Source organism: Cylas formicarius, unplaced genomic scaffold, assembly GCF_029955315.1.
Source record: "Cylas formicarius isolate icCylForm1 unplaced genomic scaffold, icCylForm1.1 PGA_scaffold_10__41_contigs__length_53128322, whole genome shotgun sequence".
Taxonomy (NCBI): Eukaryota; Metazoa; Arthropoda; class Insecta; order Coleoptera; family Brentidae; genus Cylas; species Cylas formicarius.
In genome coordinates this window covers 327,217-349,604 of record NW_026844214.1, presented here as the reverse complement: position 1 = coordinate 349,604, position 22,388 = coordinate 327,217, and the positions used below count along the sequence as shown (strand labels likewise).

Here is a 22,388-nt window from a genome sequence, read left to right as displayed (position 1 = left end):
GTGTTGTTTTAGTTACGTTATATGCGCGTCAAAATTAAAAATGAAAATAAAAAAAATCGTGCTTTGGTATGAGTTTAAATTTGTCAAGAGTGTTGATCTTTTACCTTCGTAGCTACGGTTAAACAAATAAAACGTGTTCATGCAGTAGTTATAGTGACAGTAACAAACTTGTTATAGAAGGCGAATTACAACGGCTCGTGATGACCGCACAACAACAGGTCCATGAAGTTAGAAGAGTAGCGATTAGTCAAAATATCCTGGCCCCAAAAACAACTGCAATTGGTCCAAAACTTACTACAGTACGAATACGTTTTGCACGGGATCATCTGAATTGGACATTGGACCAATGGGGATCTGTTTTGTTCTCAGATGAGACCAGAATATGTCTTTTTGGTAGTGAACATCGAAAAAAAGTGCACCGAAGACCAGGAGAATGATTTGCAGAATGCTGCAATGAAGAGCGGATCCCTTATGAGCGATTTCTTGCTAACGAATCTGGCACTTTAGATACACATCACATTTCCGACCATAAATTAATTTATTGCATCTTGCATTTCTTTAAGAACCACGAATAAGTAAACCAAACGCTTCCTGGTTGACGGAAAATGTTAAAATATTTATGAAGCAGAGAGATTCAGCTTTACAAAGATTTAAAAGAAATAGGAATAATGATTGGCTCTTATATAAAAATTTAAGGAATTTTACATTGTCTACAATAAGAAGAGAAAAGAGGATAGATCTAGATTCGCTGTGCAATTTTACTAACTCTAAACAAACTCGGGAGGCTCTAAAGAATTTTAATATTAACCCAAAAAAAGACACTACTCTTTCAAATCACTTGAATGACCCTGAAGAAATTAATACGTTCTTTTTGCAGTTACTTCAAAACAAATCAAACATAAACAAACACACAATATTATCAAGACAATTATTTTAATAATTGTCTTGCTAATACACTGAATGTGCTCCTATTTTTATGATTTTCACAAATCTTATAATTTGAACAATAATCAGCTTTTTATTAATAAAAATCGATTTTATCAGCCATGATTAGGCTTCTGCAGAACTTTTTCGCGCATACAAACATCACGTGATCCCTACTCTTAGTGATCCCCACCGTTTGCTCCGCAGAACAGCTGAGATCTCAGTTATCTCACGTGAATCTAAAAAAGTTCTTATGAGTTAATATTTCGTTTCAATTACTGATTACATATTTAAATATATATTTCTTTTGTCTTTTAAAATATGAGTTCGTCAAGAAAAAAGTGTAAATATAGTACTGATTTGTTATATTTGCGGTGTTTATTTAACAAAACAACGAAACATTACAGACTTTGTTTTTAAAATGGACAAACTAGGAATACCATGGGTTCCTCATACAGTTTGTAAGTTATGCGTTGAGTCTTTACGGTTATGGAGAACGTTCTGGATTATACTGTGGTATTCCGATGATCTGGATGGAGCCTACAAATCATTTGGATGATTGTTACTTTTGCCTTGTTTTTGCTAAAAGTTTCACACACAGTGAAAATCTTCCTCGGCCTATTTACTTTTCAAAAGTAATTCGAATGCCTTCAGAAACAATGACGTTTCCAAAGTCACAGAAATCGGGACAGTCTACAAGTGGAAGTGACTTAATACGTGATTTCTATTTATCAAAACAAGGATCAGAATTATTTGCCTCAAGATTGAAAGAAAAAAATTTATTGGCACCAACAGTGTCAATTACGACATACAGGACAGAGACAAAGATTTACTGCAATTTCTGCGTCTGGTCTGGTCTACTGTAATTATATCGCGAAGCTACTTTTAGACACGGGTTTAACGGCATACGAACCTACTGAGTGGCGACTTTTCATTGGCAGTTATAAAAGAAGTTTGAAATGCGTTTTACTGCACAAGAAGAAATTCCAATTGCCCATTCAACTCAAAGAAGAGTATGAAAATGTAAAATTAGTTTTAGAAAAAATTAAATTCTCGACTCATATCTAAAACCGCATCAAAACTGCAGATATCAGCTTAAACTATCATTTAAACCAATTATTTGTCCCAAAAAAGGAGTTTTACTCGGCCATTGACTTGTGTAGATTTGAAAATGGTTAATTTTTTACTCGGTCAACAGAGTGGATACACAAAATACCCGTGTTTTATTTGTATGTGGGACAGTAGAGCAAAGCAACATCATTGGAATCAAAATGTTTGGCCTGTGAGAGATTTTTTACTTTCGGTAAAGCCAATGTAATAAGAGAGCCATTGGAAAACCGAGATAAAATCATACTTCCACCAATACATATTAAGTTAGAAATGACCAAGCAATTTGTAAAAGCATTCGACATAACGGAAACTGTGTTAATTAAATTTGTAGAAAGTTTCCTAAGCTTAGTATGGAAAAGTTGAAAGGTGGAATATTTGATGGTCCTCAAATACGGAAAATGATGAAAGACTCAGATTTTATCAAAGTTATGACTGTTCTGGAAAGTAAAGCTTGGGAAAGTTTTGTATTGGTAGTCGAAAATTTCGTAGGTAATCATAAGGCACCAAATTATGAAGAAATTGAGCAAAATATGCTGACCAATTTTCAGATTCTAGGAGCAAATATGAGTATCAAGTTACACTATCTTCGCAATCATCTAGATAAATTTCGGGATAATTTAGGGAATTATAGTGAAGAACAGGGAGAGCGGTCCCACCAGGATCTAAAAGTGATGGAAGAACGGTATCAGGGTAGCTGGGACTGTCACATGATGGCAGATTACTGCTGGCCTTTGAAAAGAGATTGTCCAAAGAAGAGTTATAAAAAAAGATAATAATATTTATTTACTTCAATGTTTCTTCAATCTTTCAAAGTAAAACTAATATTTTCAACATTTATGTCATTTCATTAAATTAAAATGATAATAAAGATTTCAACAAAATTGAGAGCAATTCTTACAAAATCATTGATAGTTTCATGAATTGTGAGGATAAATATATCTAAAATTAGTCTCATATCCAGGGCAACAAAACCACTGTATAGGTTGTTAAAAATATGTATGAAACTTTAATCAGTAGAGGATTTATTAAACAAGAAGCTTTAAAAGAAACCTGTCTACTTACAAAAAAGCAAAAATCGACGATAAGGGATATTATTAATTGTGGAGAATTGAAGAAAAGGAACAAACGTAGTAATTTTTAAACTCACCGTATAAGTGATCAGGAACTAATAAGAAGAAAAATACTTGGTTTTTATCGAAGTTGTTCCTAACTTGGATAAACAAAGAAAAAACACTAGAAGAAGATATAAATATAAGTCGTGCCACTCTCTGTAGAGTTTTTTGTGAAATGGGATTTCACTTGGAGATTTAATTACCTTCAAGAAATTAAAAGATCCATAACGAACATAGTTCGATACACATGCCGCTGTATATAAAACTGTAACTAAAACTGTCAGACGAAAGCACCTTCAAATAAAAGAAAACGCATCACCATACTACACGCTGAGTCAGAAGACGGATTTGTCCCAAACTGTTTGCTGTTGTCTGCATTCTAGCTTGGATTATTCCATTTTGTAATTTTTTTTTGGTAAAAAACATCTCTTTTATTATTAGGAATATCAACCCAATATTTTGGATATACCCCTTTTATTATTTATTTATATTTCGCAGCTTTAGTACATTTTTAGTTGCACGTAAATTGAATATTTTCTATTTTTCGAGCATAAAATCCCATTCATTAGTTCATTACTGGGATGTTCCAAACGGATAAGATTAAAAATGAAATACAATATTGTCGACTTACTATTTATAGCCTTCAAATGGTTTAGGCCCTCGTCCCTTTTCTTATTTGACGATGTGATTTTAACAACCACTTGTGGTGCTTGTGATTGAATGAAATGCAGCCCACCCCCTTCATATGTACTTTTGAATTTTTCCAAGCATTTTAAACATTTTATTTGCCGTCCGAGAATGAACAATCATTGAATTCCAAATGCCGAAAGTGAATTATCAATTGGTGTCCGTATGGATTAAAAGTCATCCAGTATTCTGCAAGGCTTGTGGAAAAGTGGTAAGTTCTCATTACTTAATTTGAAATGTGTAATTGGATATATTTTAAACATTGCGATAAAAACTTATTATATTTTTATATCAATATGATTTATTATTAGATAATTAATAGTATACATTATATTAAAATGAATATTTATCTCTACTAATTTTAATTTACACTTATGTGAAGCGCTGTTAAGTGCAAATATTCCCTTTAATAAGGTACAGAACAATAAATTTAAACAGTCTTTAAACACATTTTGTAACAAAAATGTACCTCATGAAAGTACATTAAAAAAAATTTATGTAAGTCCTATTTACATAAATGTAACTCAAGACAATACATCGCATTAAAAATCACATCATTGTAGACGAAACAACAGATGCTTGTGGTCGCTATGCTGCGAATTTATTAGTTGGTGTTTTGAATGAAATTGTGTTACCAAAATCTTTTTTAATAAGTAAAAAACAGTTGCTTTAATATAGGTTAGGTATAAGTATATAGATTTAAATCACTAATTTATTATTAGCTAATGTTAATAAATATCCCTAATTATCATTACTTTTATGTCTAAAAACTGTAAATATAATGTTCTAATTTTTTTTCATTTTTCGTTTGAATATTCTTTTCTTGATTTTCAGTAAACAATATATGTAAAAAATAAATGGCAGAAAAGCACCTAGACGGTAGAAAAAAGAATATATTTGACATATTTTTTGGAAAAACCAGATATATTTTTGCGCATATTTTAAGCATTTTTTTTGCATAATTATCCGAACTCTACTTATGATGTATTGAACCCATTGACAATTTTTTTAATGCCCGTAATTGCACCTGACCATATTAAAAAAGGTTAATTGTTCCATACAGTTTATTATTATTAATAATTTTTTTATTTTTGAAAAAGTTAAATGTATTTATGTAACTTAAACTTAACATGTTTTGAAAAATTTAGTGCCTGCAGGTTAATAATGGTGGACTGCGTTTCCACTTGCTTTTCCGAAATGCATAACGCGATATCCAGTATCGCCTTTCTGTAAATTAGAAGTGCGGGGTATTCGGGCCGAGAATAAAAAAGTGGATTTGTGGCCAAACGACAACGCTTATCGTCTCAAAACGAGAATAACAATTTTTGAGGATTTGTGTTGTACTTTGCAATATCAGTCCAAATAAATAAAATACAATTCCACCAGCTTATTCCCCTTAAGCCCACTGCGTTAAGTCTTTGTTACTACCATTATTTTACCACGTTGTATCTTTCCTTTGCATAAGGGAAAGTGATTGTTTGACGACACGGCGTCTCGTGACTAAATACCTCTGGACTTTGTCTCGACGTTTCACTTTTACTTTCTTCGAAGCCCCTTAACCCTACCACTTGGTCCGACAACTGTCGGAATAAAGTAGCAAAATTTCACATCTCCGAGTGCATTTGCCCCCGTCTTTCGGCAGACATGCACGCGACAGGCGTTTCGGTTTTGTGCGTCCTCATCGGGGTTTCCCTGGCAGCTTCACCAGGAAACCCCTACACGACCAAATACGATAACGTTGACGTGGACAGAATTTTGAAAAATGACCGCGTGCTGACGAATTACATCAAATGTTTGATGGACGAAGGCCCTTGCACCTCCGAAGGGAGGGAACTTAAAAGTAAGTATTTACATATTTAATTTTTATAACTAAAAAGAACTTTCACGATTCGAATTATTACCGTAGCTAAGGTTTCCCTACTCATCGACTGTTGATGTCTGTCGCAAAAAATTTATTACAACGTTTACCACTGTTGAACTAATACGTATTAAAAACGTTTACGTTTATAGTAAATAGGTTGGTGATTTTATTTTTTTAAACTTTACGTCTAACTTTTCGAGATTCGAGAGAAACATGTACGAAAAAAATTTTTTTCCTCGTACAATTTTTTTCGTAAATCAACTAGCCAAAAATTTGTTTTTCTTCTAATCATTTGATTAAATCAAAACATTTTGTTACGCTATTTATTAAAATTCGTTTTTAATTAAAGCCAACAAACAAATTTAATAATTTTTCTTTTCTTCTTCTTCTCGTTTCTAATCAAAATAATTTGTGTTTGAAGAGGTACTCTATGCAGTTTTTTGTTTAAATTTTTTTTATGTGGTTATTTGCAGTAGCTTAATGTGGGAACCTTGAAGCAACTATTTTTTGAATCATATTACTACCCCAATCAATTTATTAGATTTTATTGACCGTTGCTAACCAAAATATTTCTATTTCTCTAAGTTTAGCAAACCCTTAGTAGCCCTTTATGAAAAATAGTTAATATAATTTATAGTGAAATAATAATTCTGATAACGTTTATTCGAAACATACTTTACATAACAACCAGCGCAAGCAACAAAAAGATAAGAAATAACAACCCGAATAAACGTTCACGTATCACAGAAGCATGAAATGCTATACCGTGATGTATAGGTTGGGCGGTTTATCTTGAGACAATGACTTATCTAAGAAACTATAGGAAATGGAGTCAAAATTTAAATATAAAAGTTATTTGGAGTATTACAAACCAAATTATTCTAATTTTGTATATACAGGGTGTTTCATTTCAAAATTCTAGACATATTTTGTGTACAATGTCCTATACCTAAGTCTAACCGTTTCCGACATTTTTAATTAATTATGCTAAAAATGACTTAAAACGTCTGTCAATTTCTTCACGCATTTATCGTTTTACTTGAGTACGTTTTTTTGAAGACTAGGGACTCGATAACGGATTTCATAAGAAAATTCGATGCATAAAATGAAATTACAAAAACTGCCAGATTTTTTTTTTAAACGGAAACTACCTATTTTTATAATCTTGTCATATTTAGCATCAAAAATTAAGCCAATTTTATATAAAGTTTTGCTTAGTTTTAGTTTTATTTATTTTTTGAAATATTTATTTATAAAAATTTGTCTATTACAAATAATATGCTGTTAGTTTGCCTGGAATTTTACATAGAATTCAAAAATGAAGTGGTATACTAGGTGTTCAATTTAAAATAAGAAGTTTGAGCCTCGCCCACAAAAAATCAAAACCCTGTAAAAACAAAATTAAAATAAATTGAAGGTTTTTAATACCCCAATTAACTTTTGTTCGCAAAATTACACACGCACAAATCACAATAAATTATATTCTTAAAGCAATTACTTTGCTAAATACGTGCCTACCGTTTTATAATATCCAATAAATTGTTTAAATTTCTCTATTTGCCTAATTCTTTCGGCCAAATTTTTGGACATGTGGTTTAAATAGATCTTTGTTTCTAATTGCTTCGGTATGTTAATTCTTTAGTATCGACTATATATAGAATATCTGTTGGAAAAGTTTTATTAAAGTTACTAAATGAACGACTTTTAGAGAGTTTCTAGAAATTATCTGCTTCTGCTTAAGTGTGTCATAAGAATTTTTTTCTGGATATTTAGATAATATTAGTGGAATTTGAAGCAAAATATTTTTTTCCTTTTTCCTACAGGAATTAATTTCGCGCAGTGCGTAAATAAAGTTGTCGTCACGATGAAATAGAAAAGCAGTGGAAGTAGTATTGCATATGGTTTGAATGTTTACTGTTTTTAAAAGAGCAAAAACCATAGCCAACTGTTTTTTTTCCTCGATAAATAAGAAATTAATTTATAATAATACGCTTGATTGCCTTCACCGATAAAAAAAGAAAACCAATGAATCGGTTTCTCGAGGTACAAAGTCATTCTTTGTGAATTTTTCCGATCTGAAATCGATTTGCTGAGATTCGGTGTCCACAGTCTACTTTCTTTTTTTTGTCGATATATTCTGTTTTTTAGTGTATGGTATTGTAAAGTTTTTTTCGTTTTTGAGCAACAAAGACCCAGTAATAATAATAACAGCTTACTGTTTCACAATAGCTATACCATTTTTAAATTTTATAGAGACGCTGCCTGATGCATTGGCCAGCGGTTGCACCAAATGCAACGCCAAACAAAAGGAGACCACAGAGAAAGTCATCAAACACCTCACGACAAAACGCACAAGAGACTGGGAAAGGCTCAGCAAAAAATACGACCCCAAAGGCATTTACAAACAGAAATATGAACAACTGTTGCCCAAGTAGGAGAAATATGGTTACCCATCACAGTTCAAGTTAGCTTTAAAGCCTTTAGTTTAGTTTGAATTCACAAAAATTTCTAACACTGTGTGTGTTGGTTATATACTGAGATTTTAACACAATATAATGAGGCAATTTCGTTTCGAAATGTATTTTAGATAGTAGATTTGACAGTGTAAATAAATGTTTATCAAGTTTTGTTTATATGCATTAACACTTTTGAAGGTACAGTTTACTCCATTTGAAAATATTTCCTTGCTCTGAAACATACCGATTAAAAAAAAAAAATTAATTAATTTTGCTTGTTTCGGTTTGTGCGTTTTTCACGAACTTTTTCCAAAAAAAATATCAGGTATAATATTAAGATAATTAATTAAGTATATAAAAAATTTTATTTATACATTTTTTTCATTCATATGCGGAACGTTAATCGCACTAGAGCAGTAATAAATATTTGGTCAACTGTTCGATATTCAGTCAGTACAAATAATGAGGGAATGTAACATGGAATTAATGATTATGATTTTTTGCCGGGTTTTTGGAGTCCTGCGCCTTCGCCATAAGGTGAATACAATTTATTTCCATTTCATTTACTTAAGACATTTTTGGGATAATTAAAAAAAACCGTCTAAATTTAAAACAATGGTTATAATTGCTTGTGTTCGTCAATTAAGGCAAATGCAGATTACTCAATTATTACGATAGGCACATATTCCTTTTCTCAGGACGTACGACAATTGTAACGCAAAATGTTAATATATGTCTGCCTCTGAACCTTTCTGCACCTTCGAAAATTTCTGTATTTGTTAATGGTTTTCAATAGGAATTTTTGAGTATCATCTAGATTAGACTATCGAAAATATTTGAGAAATTTTTATATCACAAAATTGTTACATTTCTTGACAAACACAAATTATCCCTGATTGTAAGTCAGCACACACTATAGTACCAGCAAAGCCCGCCCTAGTAAACATCTGCAAAAACAGCAGCAACTCGAAGAACAACAAAATAACACATGCTGGATTTTCGTTTATTCTATAAATTCTGTAAATTTAATTAAAGACTCCCTTTGTACCAGACATAGCTGCGTTATGGTGAGTAAACAAAGAGGGACAGAACAATCTGATTTTTAAATTGTTAAAAAAGGTGTGACAGAGAGGTCGTTTTTTTTTAATATGCATATAATGCAAATTAACATCACCATCAAAGTCGTTCAACAAGGAAAAAAGGTAGGCAATATATTTAATAGTTTACTACTATCTTTCGATCATGAGCAGCGTATCTGGTATTAAAATATATAAAAGAGATAAAAAAACCATTTACCTCCAATACAAAAATGTCTTCTATGTGAGAGTTTAATTTTATCCCTTTTTTTATCGTTTCATAAAATTAAAAATGTAAGAGTGTAAAAACAGAATACCTTTATAAAGAAAAGGTAGTGCTTCCTTTGAAAAATTGAACTGAGGTGGCTTTTACTTGACGAAAATCCATTTAACAAAATAAATAAGAACTAAAAGTTGAAATTTTCACGAACTTATATATTTTCACACCACATTAATTAAGGTTTTATTGTCACTTTTCGGTATATATAGTAGCAGGTAGTTTGTAAGTACTACATTTGATCAAGACACGGTGTTGTCGAAACAATTGTCATGTGAAAATATATAATTTCTTGAAAATCTGAACTTTTAGTTCTTATTTATTAAATTTTTTTTGTTATTTTTAGAATTTCTGTATTATCCAGGGTTCGTCATTGTGACCATATATTACAAATTTTATGAGAAACAAAATATATATTGATGTGAAGTTTGGCAATATTGCAATGTTGTCGGTTGTACCTGAAATCAGTGATAACATTGAAATTTCAAATGGAACGTATAGTTTTTGATTTCAGTTTAAAAATAACTTTCACTAATTGTTTCCGCACCTATCTGCCATCTTGTCCGCATAAAACTATCTAACTTTTTTCTTTAGAAAACACGCTTCTATAAAGTGATTTTTTTTTCAAATGCATGCCTACATGTTTTCCAATTCCATTGACTGGATCCGCCAATTATACGTATTCCAATACCTATACCTATATATTTTATAGTTAGTTACCAACGAGACCCTAACAGCTTCCGCCGACTCAGCGGTTCAGCTTTTTATATGTTTTACCGTATATTGTAATGACGTTTTTACAGTCAGTCAGAGTCGCGACACGACGAGTAAAACAGCCACGTAATTAACATTATTTCAAAAATAAAAGTTATCTCTGAAAAGGCGGTGTTTGCAATTCGATAAGCTAACCGGCGCAGTCGGTACGATCTGTTAGGGTCTCGTTGGTAACTAGTTGCTTGCTCTACTTCAAATATTTTTTGTTACTTTGAACAGAAGACGCATTTTTCAGGGTTTGCTCGCATTTTCCCCCTTCTTTGAAGTGTGCATTGTTATCGGGTTTTTAATCGGTAGGAAATCCTTTTAATAAACACCTTCGTAAATGACTGCCATACAGACAAAATAAATGATTTGATTTCATTTACGCCGAAACAAAGAATTAACAATTATTACACAATTTAGGCAACCAGACTCGGACCAAATTGTTTTACTGGTTGCGAAATAAATAGTTCACCAAACACGATCACGGCTTAACATTTGCGATATAATTGCCGTTGCGCAATTTCAAAGCCGCGAATTAAGTCCGAGTGTCCATAAAAATATTACCGGTTTGCATTGGCAAAATCTGAATTACGATGGGACATATTTTAAGTGAAAATGTAATGGTTTATTGTAAATGTATTTACAAACGGGAACATTTTACATACGGGTGTTTAATTTTTAATGTTCTTGGCTTTTGCCAGTGATAACGAGCGTTCGAAATAACGGGGTTAATTCTGAGTCGATGCAGTGCCGTACTTTTTCACTAGATCGTTCCACACGTCGGGGTATTTACTTTGGACGAATCTGGCGACCCTTTTGGCGTTGGCCAGCTGCTTCTTGTCGCACGATTGGCAGTTTTTTCCGATGATTTGAGGAAGAGCGTCTGAAATACAAACGATTTCGCAATAAGGTTCGATCAAGATATTATTCAATTTAAATTTTTCGAAAAATCCCAAAAGTGTGAAGTGACAGTTTTGAAAAAACATTCCGATTCGGTGTTTTTCAAACATTTTTCATTTGAATATCAAATAAATTCGGAAAATGTTAAGCAATAAGAAACATACTTTTTGTCCATAGTCTACAGATGATTAAAAACTTCTCGACTCTCTAGTTAAGAAGTTACTGCAAAATGTAAAGAACACTTAATAATCTTCTCCGCCCTTATGCCTAACCGGAACTAATTTTTAAAAACCAAAATTTTAGTATTTTCTAACACCTATTTCAGGCGATGCAGTTTTACAAAAAAAGTTGTAGGGTTCGAAAGGACTTGTTTTGTATACACGGTGTCCCAATGTTAATCTGCTACTATCATGTATTTTCAAGCGATTTTAGATTCTTGAAAAAAAACTAAGATGATTTTATAATTAGTACTAAGCAAAAGTAACCAAAACTATCAACATTGAAATTTAGATGTACCGTGTATTTTTATGCGATTTTAGATTCTTTAAGAAAAAAAAACTAAGAAGATTTTGTAATTAGTACTTTAGATCTAATCGATGTTGGTCAAACTTTGACTTTTATTGATTGATTGATTTTATATTTTTATTGGTTTATCTTCATTAGCAATGGTATAAATTTATAAATTATGACATGCTTGACAGTTCTGTAGATCTTGCTACTACATCCTCTGCCTCAAGTTCCACGACACTTAGCACAGATTTCTCGAGTCTTTGGAAACATCCGCAAAGTCCAAACAAAGTAAAAAAAACTGAAAATCAGGAAAGAAAAACGTTATCAAAAAAGCAAAATGTTTTTTTATTCCCTGTCGGGATAATGCGTAAATATGTCCATTGACGGGACAATGTCAAACGTCCACAATAAGCCAGTTCTCAAGATTTTCAAATGGAACCCCCACATTTTTATTCAGATATCAATTTTAGGACAAAACATTAGGTAAGTTTGTAATTTATCTTGTATTTAAATTTTACTTTACTTTTACTTACACCCGTATAAATTCTCGTTGAATTTATAGCTGCCCACATTAGGTCACTTGTTGGCAATATTAGGTGTTTTTTTAATATATATATTTAATATATATATATATATATATATATATATATATATATATATATATATATATATATATATATATATATATATATATATATATATATATATATATATATATATATATATATATATATATATATATATATATATATATATATATATATATATATATATATATATATATATATATATATATATATATATATATATATATATATATATATATATATATATATATATATATTTAATATACATTATTTTACATACATACACATTTATATTTTTAATATACATAGCCAACTACAATTTTGATTCTTTTGACACTTCTTTGATCAGTATTTGAAGAGGAACGTTTTTAACTAAACTTTATGGATCGAATTAACAAACTCTTTTTAGCTCACTTCTTGTTTTATAGATTTATTTATTCAAATTTCTTACCTTGTTTAGTTAGCCTATAAACTTTAATTATTTACTTTTGTTATTTGGCAGTTTAATCAAACTATTAAATGTTTCTTTAAATATGAATTCTAAAGATTTATTAAATCTGTTAAAGTGTGTAGTATAGAGATATTTTTTTCATAATTTCCACGTATTAATGGACACCCTGTATCGTTAGCAATATGTTTTATTCGTATATCTGGAGTATTATATTTTCTAAAGAAGTATTATCGTGTCTTTGCTATTTAAACAATACCTAATATTGCCAACAAATGACCTAATGTAAACTTCGAATATCTCAAAAATTAGATAAAATGTAAATATAAGATAATTTACAAACTTGCATTATTTTTTCTCCTAGAATTCGCCAAAACGGCAGCACCTATTTGGGACACCCTGTATAACCTGAGGCCCATCTGTCTGACTGATCATCTCCTTAGTCTGTGGTTAAATTTTCGTTGCAGTAGCGTCACAACAGACCATGCAAAATTCAAATAGGAATTTCTTAAGAAAGTGAGCTTTATTTTAAGCAAGAAACTTTTGTGCATCTCCTATGGGTTTCCAGATCGTATAGTGGGTCGTTTTACTTGGCACACGGTATACGTCACTCATTGGGATATATTGTTAAAAATCTGTGAAGGAAACAAAAACCAAATTGATTCTACCATTTACCAACAGGTGTTAAATATTGCGGTTTAAACATGCAGCACAAGAATATTTAAGCATTTTATAACCAATATCAGTTGCTTTGCATATTTGATAGAGAAAAACCGCAACCATCTCTCTAGAGCAGTGGCAACACGTACAATATATCTTGGAGAATGTTGTAGAATTACCTTTATTAAAAATACAAATAATTCAAGATCGATATAAGCAGGCACCCACGCCATATCATTTTATGGCCTATATGTTGAACCCTCAAAAAATAATTAATAATTTATATTGAAACACTGGACTTTACACACAAAAGGATAAGCCAGAGCTTGCCAAACAGTCAATAATAATAAAACGAACTGTATTTCCATGGTTTTGTACACTCAGATATAAGGAACCGGCTGAGGATTGAAAAATGTGGAAAATTAGGATTTTTCTTCAAACTATAAAACGAAAAAGCAGAAGCACAATGTGTATATCATTACTGTTCGAAATTGGATATAATGGATTCAGTGTCGAGATTGAACAGGATAACTCCATTAAATTTTTGGACTTTACTATTACGAAAACGCAAAATAAATTAGATTTTTCCCTTTACCATGAACCTTCAGACACTGACACAGTCATACGTAACAGCCCAAATCACCTTATACACACAAAATGTCTGCATTTCACTCTTTTATACATAGACTTCCTATTGCGCCACTCTCAACAGAAAATTACAACAAAGAATTTAATATCATTAAACAAATTGCACTGAACAACAGCTACAATCCGTCCATTATCGATAAGATTATAAATAAAAAATAATTCCAGACAACAGTGAACTCTATTTATCCGAAACCTAATTCAGAACACGAACAATTTAAAACAATGAGACACATAGGAGAACCCAGTGAAAAAGTTTCATAACTTTTGTCAAAATGTGGTTTAAAAATTGCTTTCACAACTAACATCACAATAGGAAAATTTTAAAAAAACAATAAAACGTAATGTCAAAAATTTCAAATATCAGGCGTCTACAGGTTCAAATGCGGATCATGTCCTAAAATTTATATTGGACAAACACGTAGATCCTTCAGGAAACGCATTAACGAACATAAAAGAGCGTTTAAAAACAATAATCTAGATTCTAATTATGCTACACACTTAAACACAGAAAAACACATTTTTGACCACAATTTTGATATTTTACATACAGCCGCAAAAATAGAGAATTAAATTTATTGGAAGCAATGGAGATTAATAAAATGAGATCAACGATCAATTAGATTTAAATTGCTCTCCATAATTAAACTTAAATTCTGAAAACAACTTTGATTAAAGTTTTATGGTCATTTTTCGGCATATATAGTAGCAGGTAGTTTGTAAATATTACATTTGATAAAGACACGAAACAATTATCATGTGAAAATATATAATTTCGTGAAAATCTAAACTTTTAGTTCTTATTTGTTTTGTTAAATGGATTTTCATCAAGTAAAAGCCACCTCAGTTCAATCAACTGATACAGTGTCACATATATTATTATTAATATTATACAAGGCGTCCCATTTAAAAACGCAAAACTTTATGTCGTTATCCAAAAGTTAAAGAAATTTTAGAAAATCGCTCTACTTCGTCGGATCTACGTAAAAAATCTCTATAGATGTATTTTTATTTTTTCGATAGCTTAAAAACAGGGAAAAAGGAAAAGGGTTGTAAATACTAATCCTGCTATTGAATTGAATTCATAATACCGTTAATACTATGCCATGCTAAAAAGGGATTGATCTTCTGGGCATCCCCTCAAACAGTGCTTGAGCCACCAAGAATATCAGGACTAACAAAATATATTTGTTTTTATTTTGACCACCAGATGATTTTTTATTGGCAAATCCGCTGTTTAAACAGCGAAACAAATATAAAAACATATGAGCAATGTTCGCGTCAGCTACATTATCCGGGAAAACTGGGATAAGTAAAACATATCAGAATTGTATTCTTTTTTAAATTACATTAACGTATTACATGATCGTATAAAATTCACTATCGAGATTGAACAGGATATCTCTATTAATTTTTTAGACTTAACTATTACGAAAACGCAAAACAAATTAGATTTTTCCATTTACTATAAACCTTCACACAGGGACATAGTAATACATAACAGCTCAAATCACCCTTATACACACAAAATGGCTGCATTTCACTCTTTTATACACAGACTTCTTAATACACCACTCTCTACAGAAAATTTCAACAAAGAACTTAATATCATTAAACAAATTGCACTGAACAAGGGCTACAATCCGTCCATTATCTATAAAATTATATATAAAAAACAAATCCAAAATCTCAAAAATTAGGTGTCTACAGGTTGAAATGCGGATCTTGTCCTAAAATAGATCCTTCAAGAAACGCATTAACGAACATAAAGGGGCGTTTAAAAACAATAGTCCAGTTTCGTATTATGCTACACACTTGAATACAGAAAAACACATTTCAGACGACAATTTTGATATTTTACATACAGCCACAAAAAGTAGAAAACTGAATTTATTGGAAACCATGGAGATTAACAAAATGAAACATTCAAATGTTTAACTTAACGGTCAATTCGATTTAAATACCTCTCCATTATTTAACTTAATTTCTCACAACATTAATTAAGGATTTATTGACATTTTTCGGTATATATAGTAGCAGGTAGTTTGTAAATATTACATTTGATAAACACACGGTGTTGTCGAAACACTTGTCGTGTGAAAATATATAATTTAGAGAAAATCTGAACTTTTAGTTGTTTTTTCCTGCCCATCGAATTAGTATCAAAAATTGCCTTTGGTATTTGTTTGTCGATCTTTTCTTTTTCAGTATTTCTTCAGATCGTTTGCTAGTTGTTATTCCACGAATTAGATATGAAGCACTAACCGTTACGTTAGCCTACTATTTTACTACTTTCTGGTAAATATTCAATGTCGGCATGATTAGTGAATTATGGAAAAGCCTATTTTGAACACTGCAACTTTTGTATCACTTTTTCGTTTGTAGCGTTTAAAATAAATGGAGTTACAGGAAATAAAATACCAAAATCAAGAAATTCGTTTTTCCTGAAATATTTCCTAGTGAGCCCCTGCTAATTTAATTTTAGTAGCTTCAGGTTGCGGCTATACCTATTGTACTGTTAACAATAAGGCGATTATTATTGTTGGCTTTCAGAGTATCTCACGCGAATTGCGGAACGATTGCATAAAGTATCCGGTGACTAACCTCGAACAAATCCAAAATAAAACTTTTCGCTTTCACTGACTCCGCCGCAAGTGGAACTGTGCAAATTACTATTACGGTACTGAAAATATTTTTTTTTTATTTGCACCATTGACGCAGATACCGAAGTGAAAACGACAACTGAAAAATAAAACAAAACAAACCGCAAACATTTTTCATAGTTTTCTTGTTCACTTCATTTTTAGGTTTTGTTTCAGTAGAACAAGGAATAAGTAAATTTAAATAACAATAATTTTATTTTACCATTTTTAGAACGTTCCGTACACTGCTTGGAAGAAGTGTAGACAATGTCAGGAAATAATAAGTAATTTAAAAATTATGTTTAAAAAATAGTGTTTTTCTTAAAATTTCAACATCCGCTGTCAAGGAAAAGAAGCGTTTGTGGTGAAAAAAAAATACGGAAACTTGACCATCTCTGTCTCTGGAAAATATGAAACCACCTACATACATAATTATAATATTTTTTGATTCATTTTTTTTTAATTTTTAAGAAATTTTTAATAAAAGCTAGGAATAGGTATATAAACGTTTATTATCCTGTGAAAAAATATTTTAGGACAAGATAAACATCTTCCAGGCATAGAATAAACCATCTTTTGTAGAGTTTCTACAAAAATTTCCGACCGCTTAACATTGGAGTGCAATCGTCGATCAAAGACACAAAAAAGATTTTGAATGGTCATTTCAGTAGGGTTATATCCTTGTATTGAAATACCAGATGGAGAAAAACATCTCAGACCATTAAGTTCTGTCCTTCATGTTTCACAGTAGCAGTTTGGTTCTTCGTCTCTCCTATATAACATTGCTTATATGTTTTTATATTTGTTTCGCTGTTTAAACAGCGGATTTACCAATAAAAAATCACCTGGTGGCCAAATAAAAACAAATATATTTTGTTAGTCCTGATATTCTTGGTAGCTCAAGCACTGTTTGAGGGGACGCCCAGAAGATCAATCCCCTTTTAGCATGGCATAGTATTAACGGTATTATAAATTCAATTCAATAGCAGGATTAGTATTTACAACCCTTTTCCTTTTTCCGTGTTTTTAAGCTATCGAAAAAATAAAAATACGTCTATAGAGATTTTTTACGTAGATCCGACGAAGTAGAGCGATTTTCTAAAATTTCTTTAACTTCTGGAAAATGGGACGCCTTGTATAATATTAATAATAATATATGTGACCCTGTATCAGTTGATGATGATGAAAATCCATTTAACAAAACAAATAAGAACTAAAAGTTTAGATTTTCACGAAATTATATATTTTCACATGATAATTGTTTCGTGTCTTTATCAAATGTAATATTTAGAAACTACCTGCTACTATATATGCCGAAAAATGACCATAAAACTTTAATTAAAGTTGTTGTGAGAATTTAAGTTTAATTATGGAGAGCAATTTAAATCTAATTGATCGTTGATCTCATTTTATTAATCTCCATGGCTTCCAATAAATTTAATTCTCTATTTTTGCGGCTGTATGTAAAATATCAAAATTGTGGTCAAAAATGTGTTTTTCTGTGTTTAAGTGTGTAGCATAATTAGAATCTGGATTATTGTTTTTAAACGCTCTTTTATGTTCGTTAATGCGTTTCCTGAAGGATCTACGTGTTTGTCCAATATAAATTTTAGGACATGATCCGCATTTCAACCTGTAGACACCTGATATTTGAAATTTTTGACATTACGTTTTATTGTTTTTTAAAAATTTTCCTATTGTGATGTTAGTTCTGAAAGCAATTTTTAAACCACATTTTGACAAAAGTTTTGAAACTTTTTCACTGGGTTCTCCTATGTATCTAATTGTTTTAAATTGTTCGTGTTCTGAATTAGATTTCGGATAAATAGAGTTTACTGTTGTCTGGAATTATTTTTTATTTATAATCTTATCGATAATGGACGGATTGTAGCTGTTGTTCAGTGCAATTTGTTTAATGATATTAAGTTCTTTGTTGTAATTTTCTGTTGAGAGTGGCGCATTAGGAAGTCTATGTATAAAAGAGTGAAATGCAGCCATTTTGTGTGTATAAGGGTGATTTGAGCTGTTATGTATTACTATGTCCCTGTGTGAAGGTTTATAGTAAATGGAAAAATCTAATTTGTTTTGCGTTTTCGTAATAGTTAAGTCTAAAAAATTAATAGAGATATCCTGTTCAATCTCGATAGTGAATTTTATACGATCATGTAATACGTTAATGTAATTTAAAAAAGAATACAATTGTCGGTCCGTTCCAACAAAGCAAGCAAAAACATCATCCATGTATCGATACCACCATAGAAAACTTTTACTTAAAGGAAGTTCTAGTATGATATTTTCCACATTATCCATAAAAATCTAGGCTAACAAAGGACTAAGTAAGTGGGTTTCCCATAATCAAACCTTCTTTAGAGATATAAATCTGTCCATTAAATTCTAAATAATTATGGTCTAAAGATACTATTAAGCAATCTAATAAATCTTGTTTCACCGATGGGTTAACCTGTTTCCGAGTTAGGGTAAAATCTACTAAATCTATCACATCCATAGGTGGAATACTGTTAAATAATCATCAAAAGACAATAGTGTTGCGCTAGAAATTACATAATTAAATACAAAAAATTAGTTACTTTTGAGAACAAACTTCTTGTGTGCTATATTAAATAATATGATAAACAAATACTATAATAAACAATATATTAAAAGTAATACGCGGGAGGAAAGAGAACATAGAAATTGAATAATAGAATTTGAAACGATATTTTTGAAAATTATTGAAACACAGCCTATCAGAAGAGAACTGACCATATTCCACTGGATCCTACGAAAACAACATTAACCGGCGCAGTTTCCGCCTTCTCGATAAACTAACGCATAACCGGGGTGTCTAAAAAGGAAAAGTTTTCAAAATCACACTGTATCTAAAGATCCAGGATATCTGTATCTCTATTTGTTGCATCATTCATTTCATTCGATTACGAAAGCGACAACAAACTACCTGAAACCATAATAAAATGGGACACACTGTAGAGTATCAATTAATCTTTAATGTATATTAATCTAGTTTTAATGAGAATTCTGTTCTGTGGGATATAAAAAAGAAAACAAAAAAAAGTTTAGTTCTCATCTGGCCAGTGACCCATAAAACGTACCTTTGATTTGCCTGCCCAATATATCGCAAGGTCCTTTTTCCAAAGCACATAGCAATTGCTTTTCGACGTAAACGTTTCCGCTAAGGCCCCTCTGGCAGTTACCGTGAGTCGAAAAAATCGCCAGGCACAAGATAACCGATAACCACGTGAGACTTCTCATCTTGTAAAGTTTGGGCACCGACTGAGGGTGTCGCATACCTATGACGATGTTTATACTCAAGAAATTCCTTTCACGTGGTCATAGATGCTGGTTTAAAAGAATTGGGCATTGGTATGGGCGTTTCCGTTTCTCGAGAATAGCCGGGATACTGCCCGGTTTAACCAGTGGCGTTTCCCAGGTTTTAACTGTGTTTCTATAACGGTTTGGTTTTGGGGAAAATGTGTATTTGATTTTGCGAGAACACTTATAACAAAATAATATTATCTTATAGAACAAGTTTGATAAAAGTCGTTTTAGTCACCAGTTGCAGTCGACTAATAAATTGGGCCATGTAGATTGTCGATAAATGACAACATGAATATGATGAAAGGCTGATGAGTAAGCAGTTTTCATTAAAAAAAAATAAATACGTTGTAACTTACAACTTTTAACCGATATTAAACCATAGGAAATCTTTGCAATGATAACATTAATAATATTATTAATAAAGGCAATAATAATAATGATAAAAGTAAAATTTTTAGCTTTTAAAAGTAATTTTGGTCATAATTAAGTAATAACTAATAGTATTTTTTGCAATCTGAAGAATATTTCTCTTCTTTTCTTTTCTATTTTACCACTAGTTTTTGGGCTTTGGAAAAAAACAACACGAATGACGGCGATATCAATCAAATTTTATTTTTTTATTTTATTTTCTTTGTTTGTTTGCAACTCGCGCGAAAAATACCTTGCGATTGTTTTTTTACTAAAATATTATCTTCTAAATTTTCGCAAATACGCCTCTATCATATTACTATCTACATAAAGCATAGAAAACTTTAATTTAATTTACTCTATAATGCTAGTAACCTAACTTAAAAGCTACTCAAGCAGGCGTAAAAAATGTCAAGGCAAGTGTTTAAAAACTTTTGTAAATTGCTTTATTCGTTATTTATTATGTGCTATCTATTGTCAGGATTATTAATAAAAATGTTTTGGCGATCTAAATGTATACAGATTTTAATTTCGCACAGTCATACAGGTTGATGGTTCGCATTTTTCAGAATATTCAAATGTTAAACGAGGCCCACTGAGAAAATATTAAATAATAAATATACAATTCAATATTTTGCTTCGCGTTGGAGATTTCGGAAATTTCATGTCAAACTTCGCATTTTTCGTTTTATTCACGTCAATCAGATTTAACATTCAGTTTAATACGTTAGATTACAATTACAAGGAACGTGATGAAAATAAAAGACTACAGTATTGTTGTGGGAACAAATGCTGGGATCAGTGCAAAGACTAACTAGACTAACTAACAGAACTAATGAAACCTCCCACTTTTCCGATAGAAATAGACAGAGATGTTGTTTAATTTACAGTCGGTCAAAAAAGTCTGCGTACACATAATATAGGTTCGGTTTTTGTTAGTAAGTTAGTTATAGACTTTTTTGACATTGTTTCTGGCTTCTAAAACTGCATTATTTTTTAACGTTCAAATAAAGTGTCTCAAATGATTTTTATTTTATTTTTATTACTCTTAATTACTCTTGCCGATATTTGCTAAAAGAAAACTGAAAAAAATGCTACGTGTACGGAGACTTTTTTGACCGACTGTATATTCTAAAGTAATTTTTTACAACGCTCTTCAACGTAATCCGGTTTTAAGAGGAAATTTCAGAAAAAAAAAGCGGTTTAGGTATAGAGATATGAAAGGAATTTAATTTGCTTTAAGAATATGTAAAATTCATTTTTGGTACCAACTTTGTATCTAGTTCTTATATTAAAAAACAATGTGCAGCACCTCCCTAATACTTTAACTTTCTACTAGTTGCAGTGTCGTAGAAATAAAAATTTAATGAAAGCTACGTTTTGGTGGAATAATAAAGAAAATCACTGTGACTGCGCATTAGACGCGACAAGCAAATTAAAGTTGTTAGATATGAACGGCATAATTATTTGATAATTGCTGTTAAACCATTGAGAGGTCAATTGTCAAGAAAATGGAGGATCTGGACAATTTATGTGTGCCTATAATTTAACACCTGACCTATATTTTGTTTCTTCTAAATTGCCTGGAATTTTTGTCACATTAAATGAGGTTCCTTTTATGTAACTTACAAACTGAAAAAAATGTAAATTGAAATTATAAATGCGATTTTTGAATTGTATATGAAGAGTTTTAAATAATAAAATAGTATTTTTCTTTGATATAGTTGTTCAAGCACACCAATGTCAAGATTTTTGAATCAACATTTAATTACCATGGTTATAATTAAACATTTTTTTTCGTTTCATATTTTTCCTACACATTTTCGTCGTTTCGGGTATTCCTTGTCAACGTTCTATTTATAATACGCGACTACCGTTGCCTGTAATTCAATCTACACCACCACAGTGGTCCTTAATAGTCAAACTACCGACACAAAGCGAACTAGCGATTGCCATTGGCCGAAAGAAATTGATCGCTGTTTTATGCGTG

The 22,388-nt window shown here is 31.0% G+C and overlaps 1 protein-coding gene and 1 pseudogene across 2 annotated transcripts; both read right to left on the bottom strand.

Moving 5' to 3' along the window:
- Positions 1-5,471: 5,471 nt before the first annotated feature.
- LOC132708050 (uncharacterized) lies at positions 5,472-10,061 on the bottom strand (annotated as a pseudogene).
- Positions 10,062-10,797: 736 nt separating this feature from the next.
- Positions 10,798-22,388, bottom strand: LOC132703636 (allergen Tha p 1-like). 2 transcript variants are annotated; one of them, XM_060673016.1, is made up of 3 exons: positions 22,171-22,388; positions 19,765-19,962; positions 10,798-11,145 (listed from the first exon to the last, which is right to left on the bottom strand). In XM_060673016.1, exons 1-3 carry the CDS (start codon positions 22,217-22,219, stop codon positions 10,991-10,993), a joined length of 402 nt encoding a protein of 133 aa, XP_060528999.1. In that variant the 5' UTR covers positions 22,220-22,388; the 3' UTR covers positions 10,798-10,990. The 2 variants fall into 2 exon arrangements, with proteins under 2 accessions (XP_060528999.1, XP_060529008.1); XM_060673025.1 differs by having other exon boundaries at positions 10,799-11,145; positions 22,216-22,388.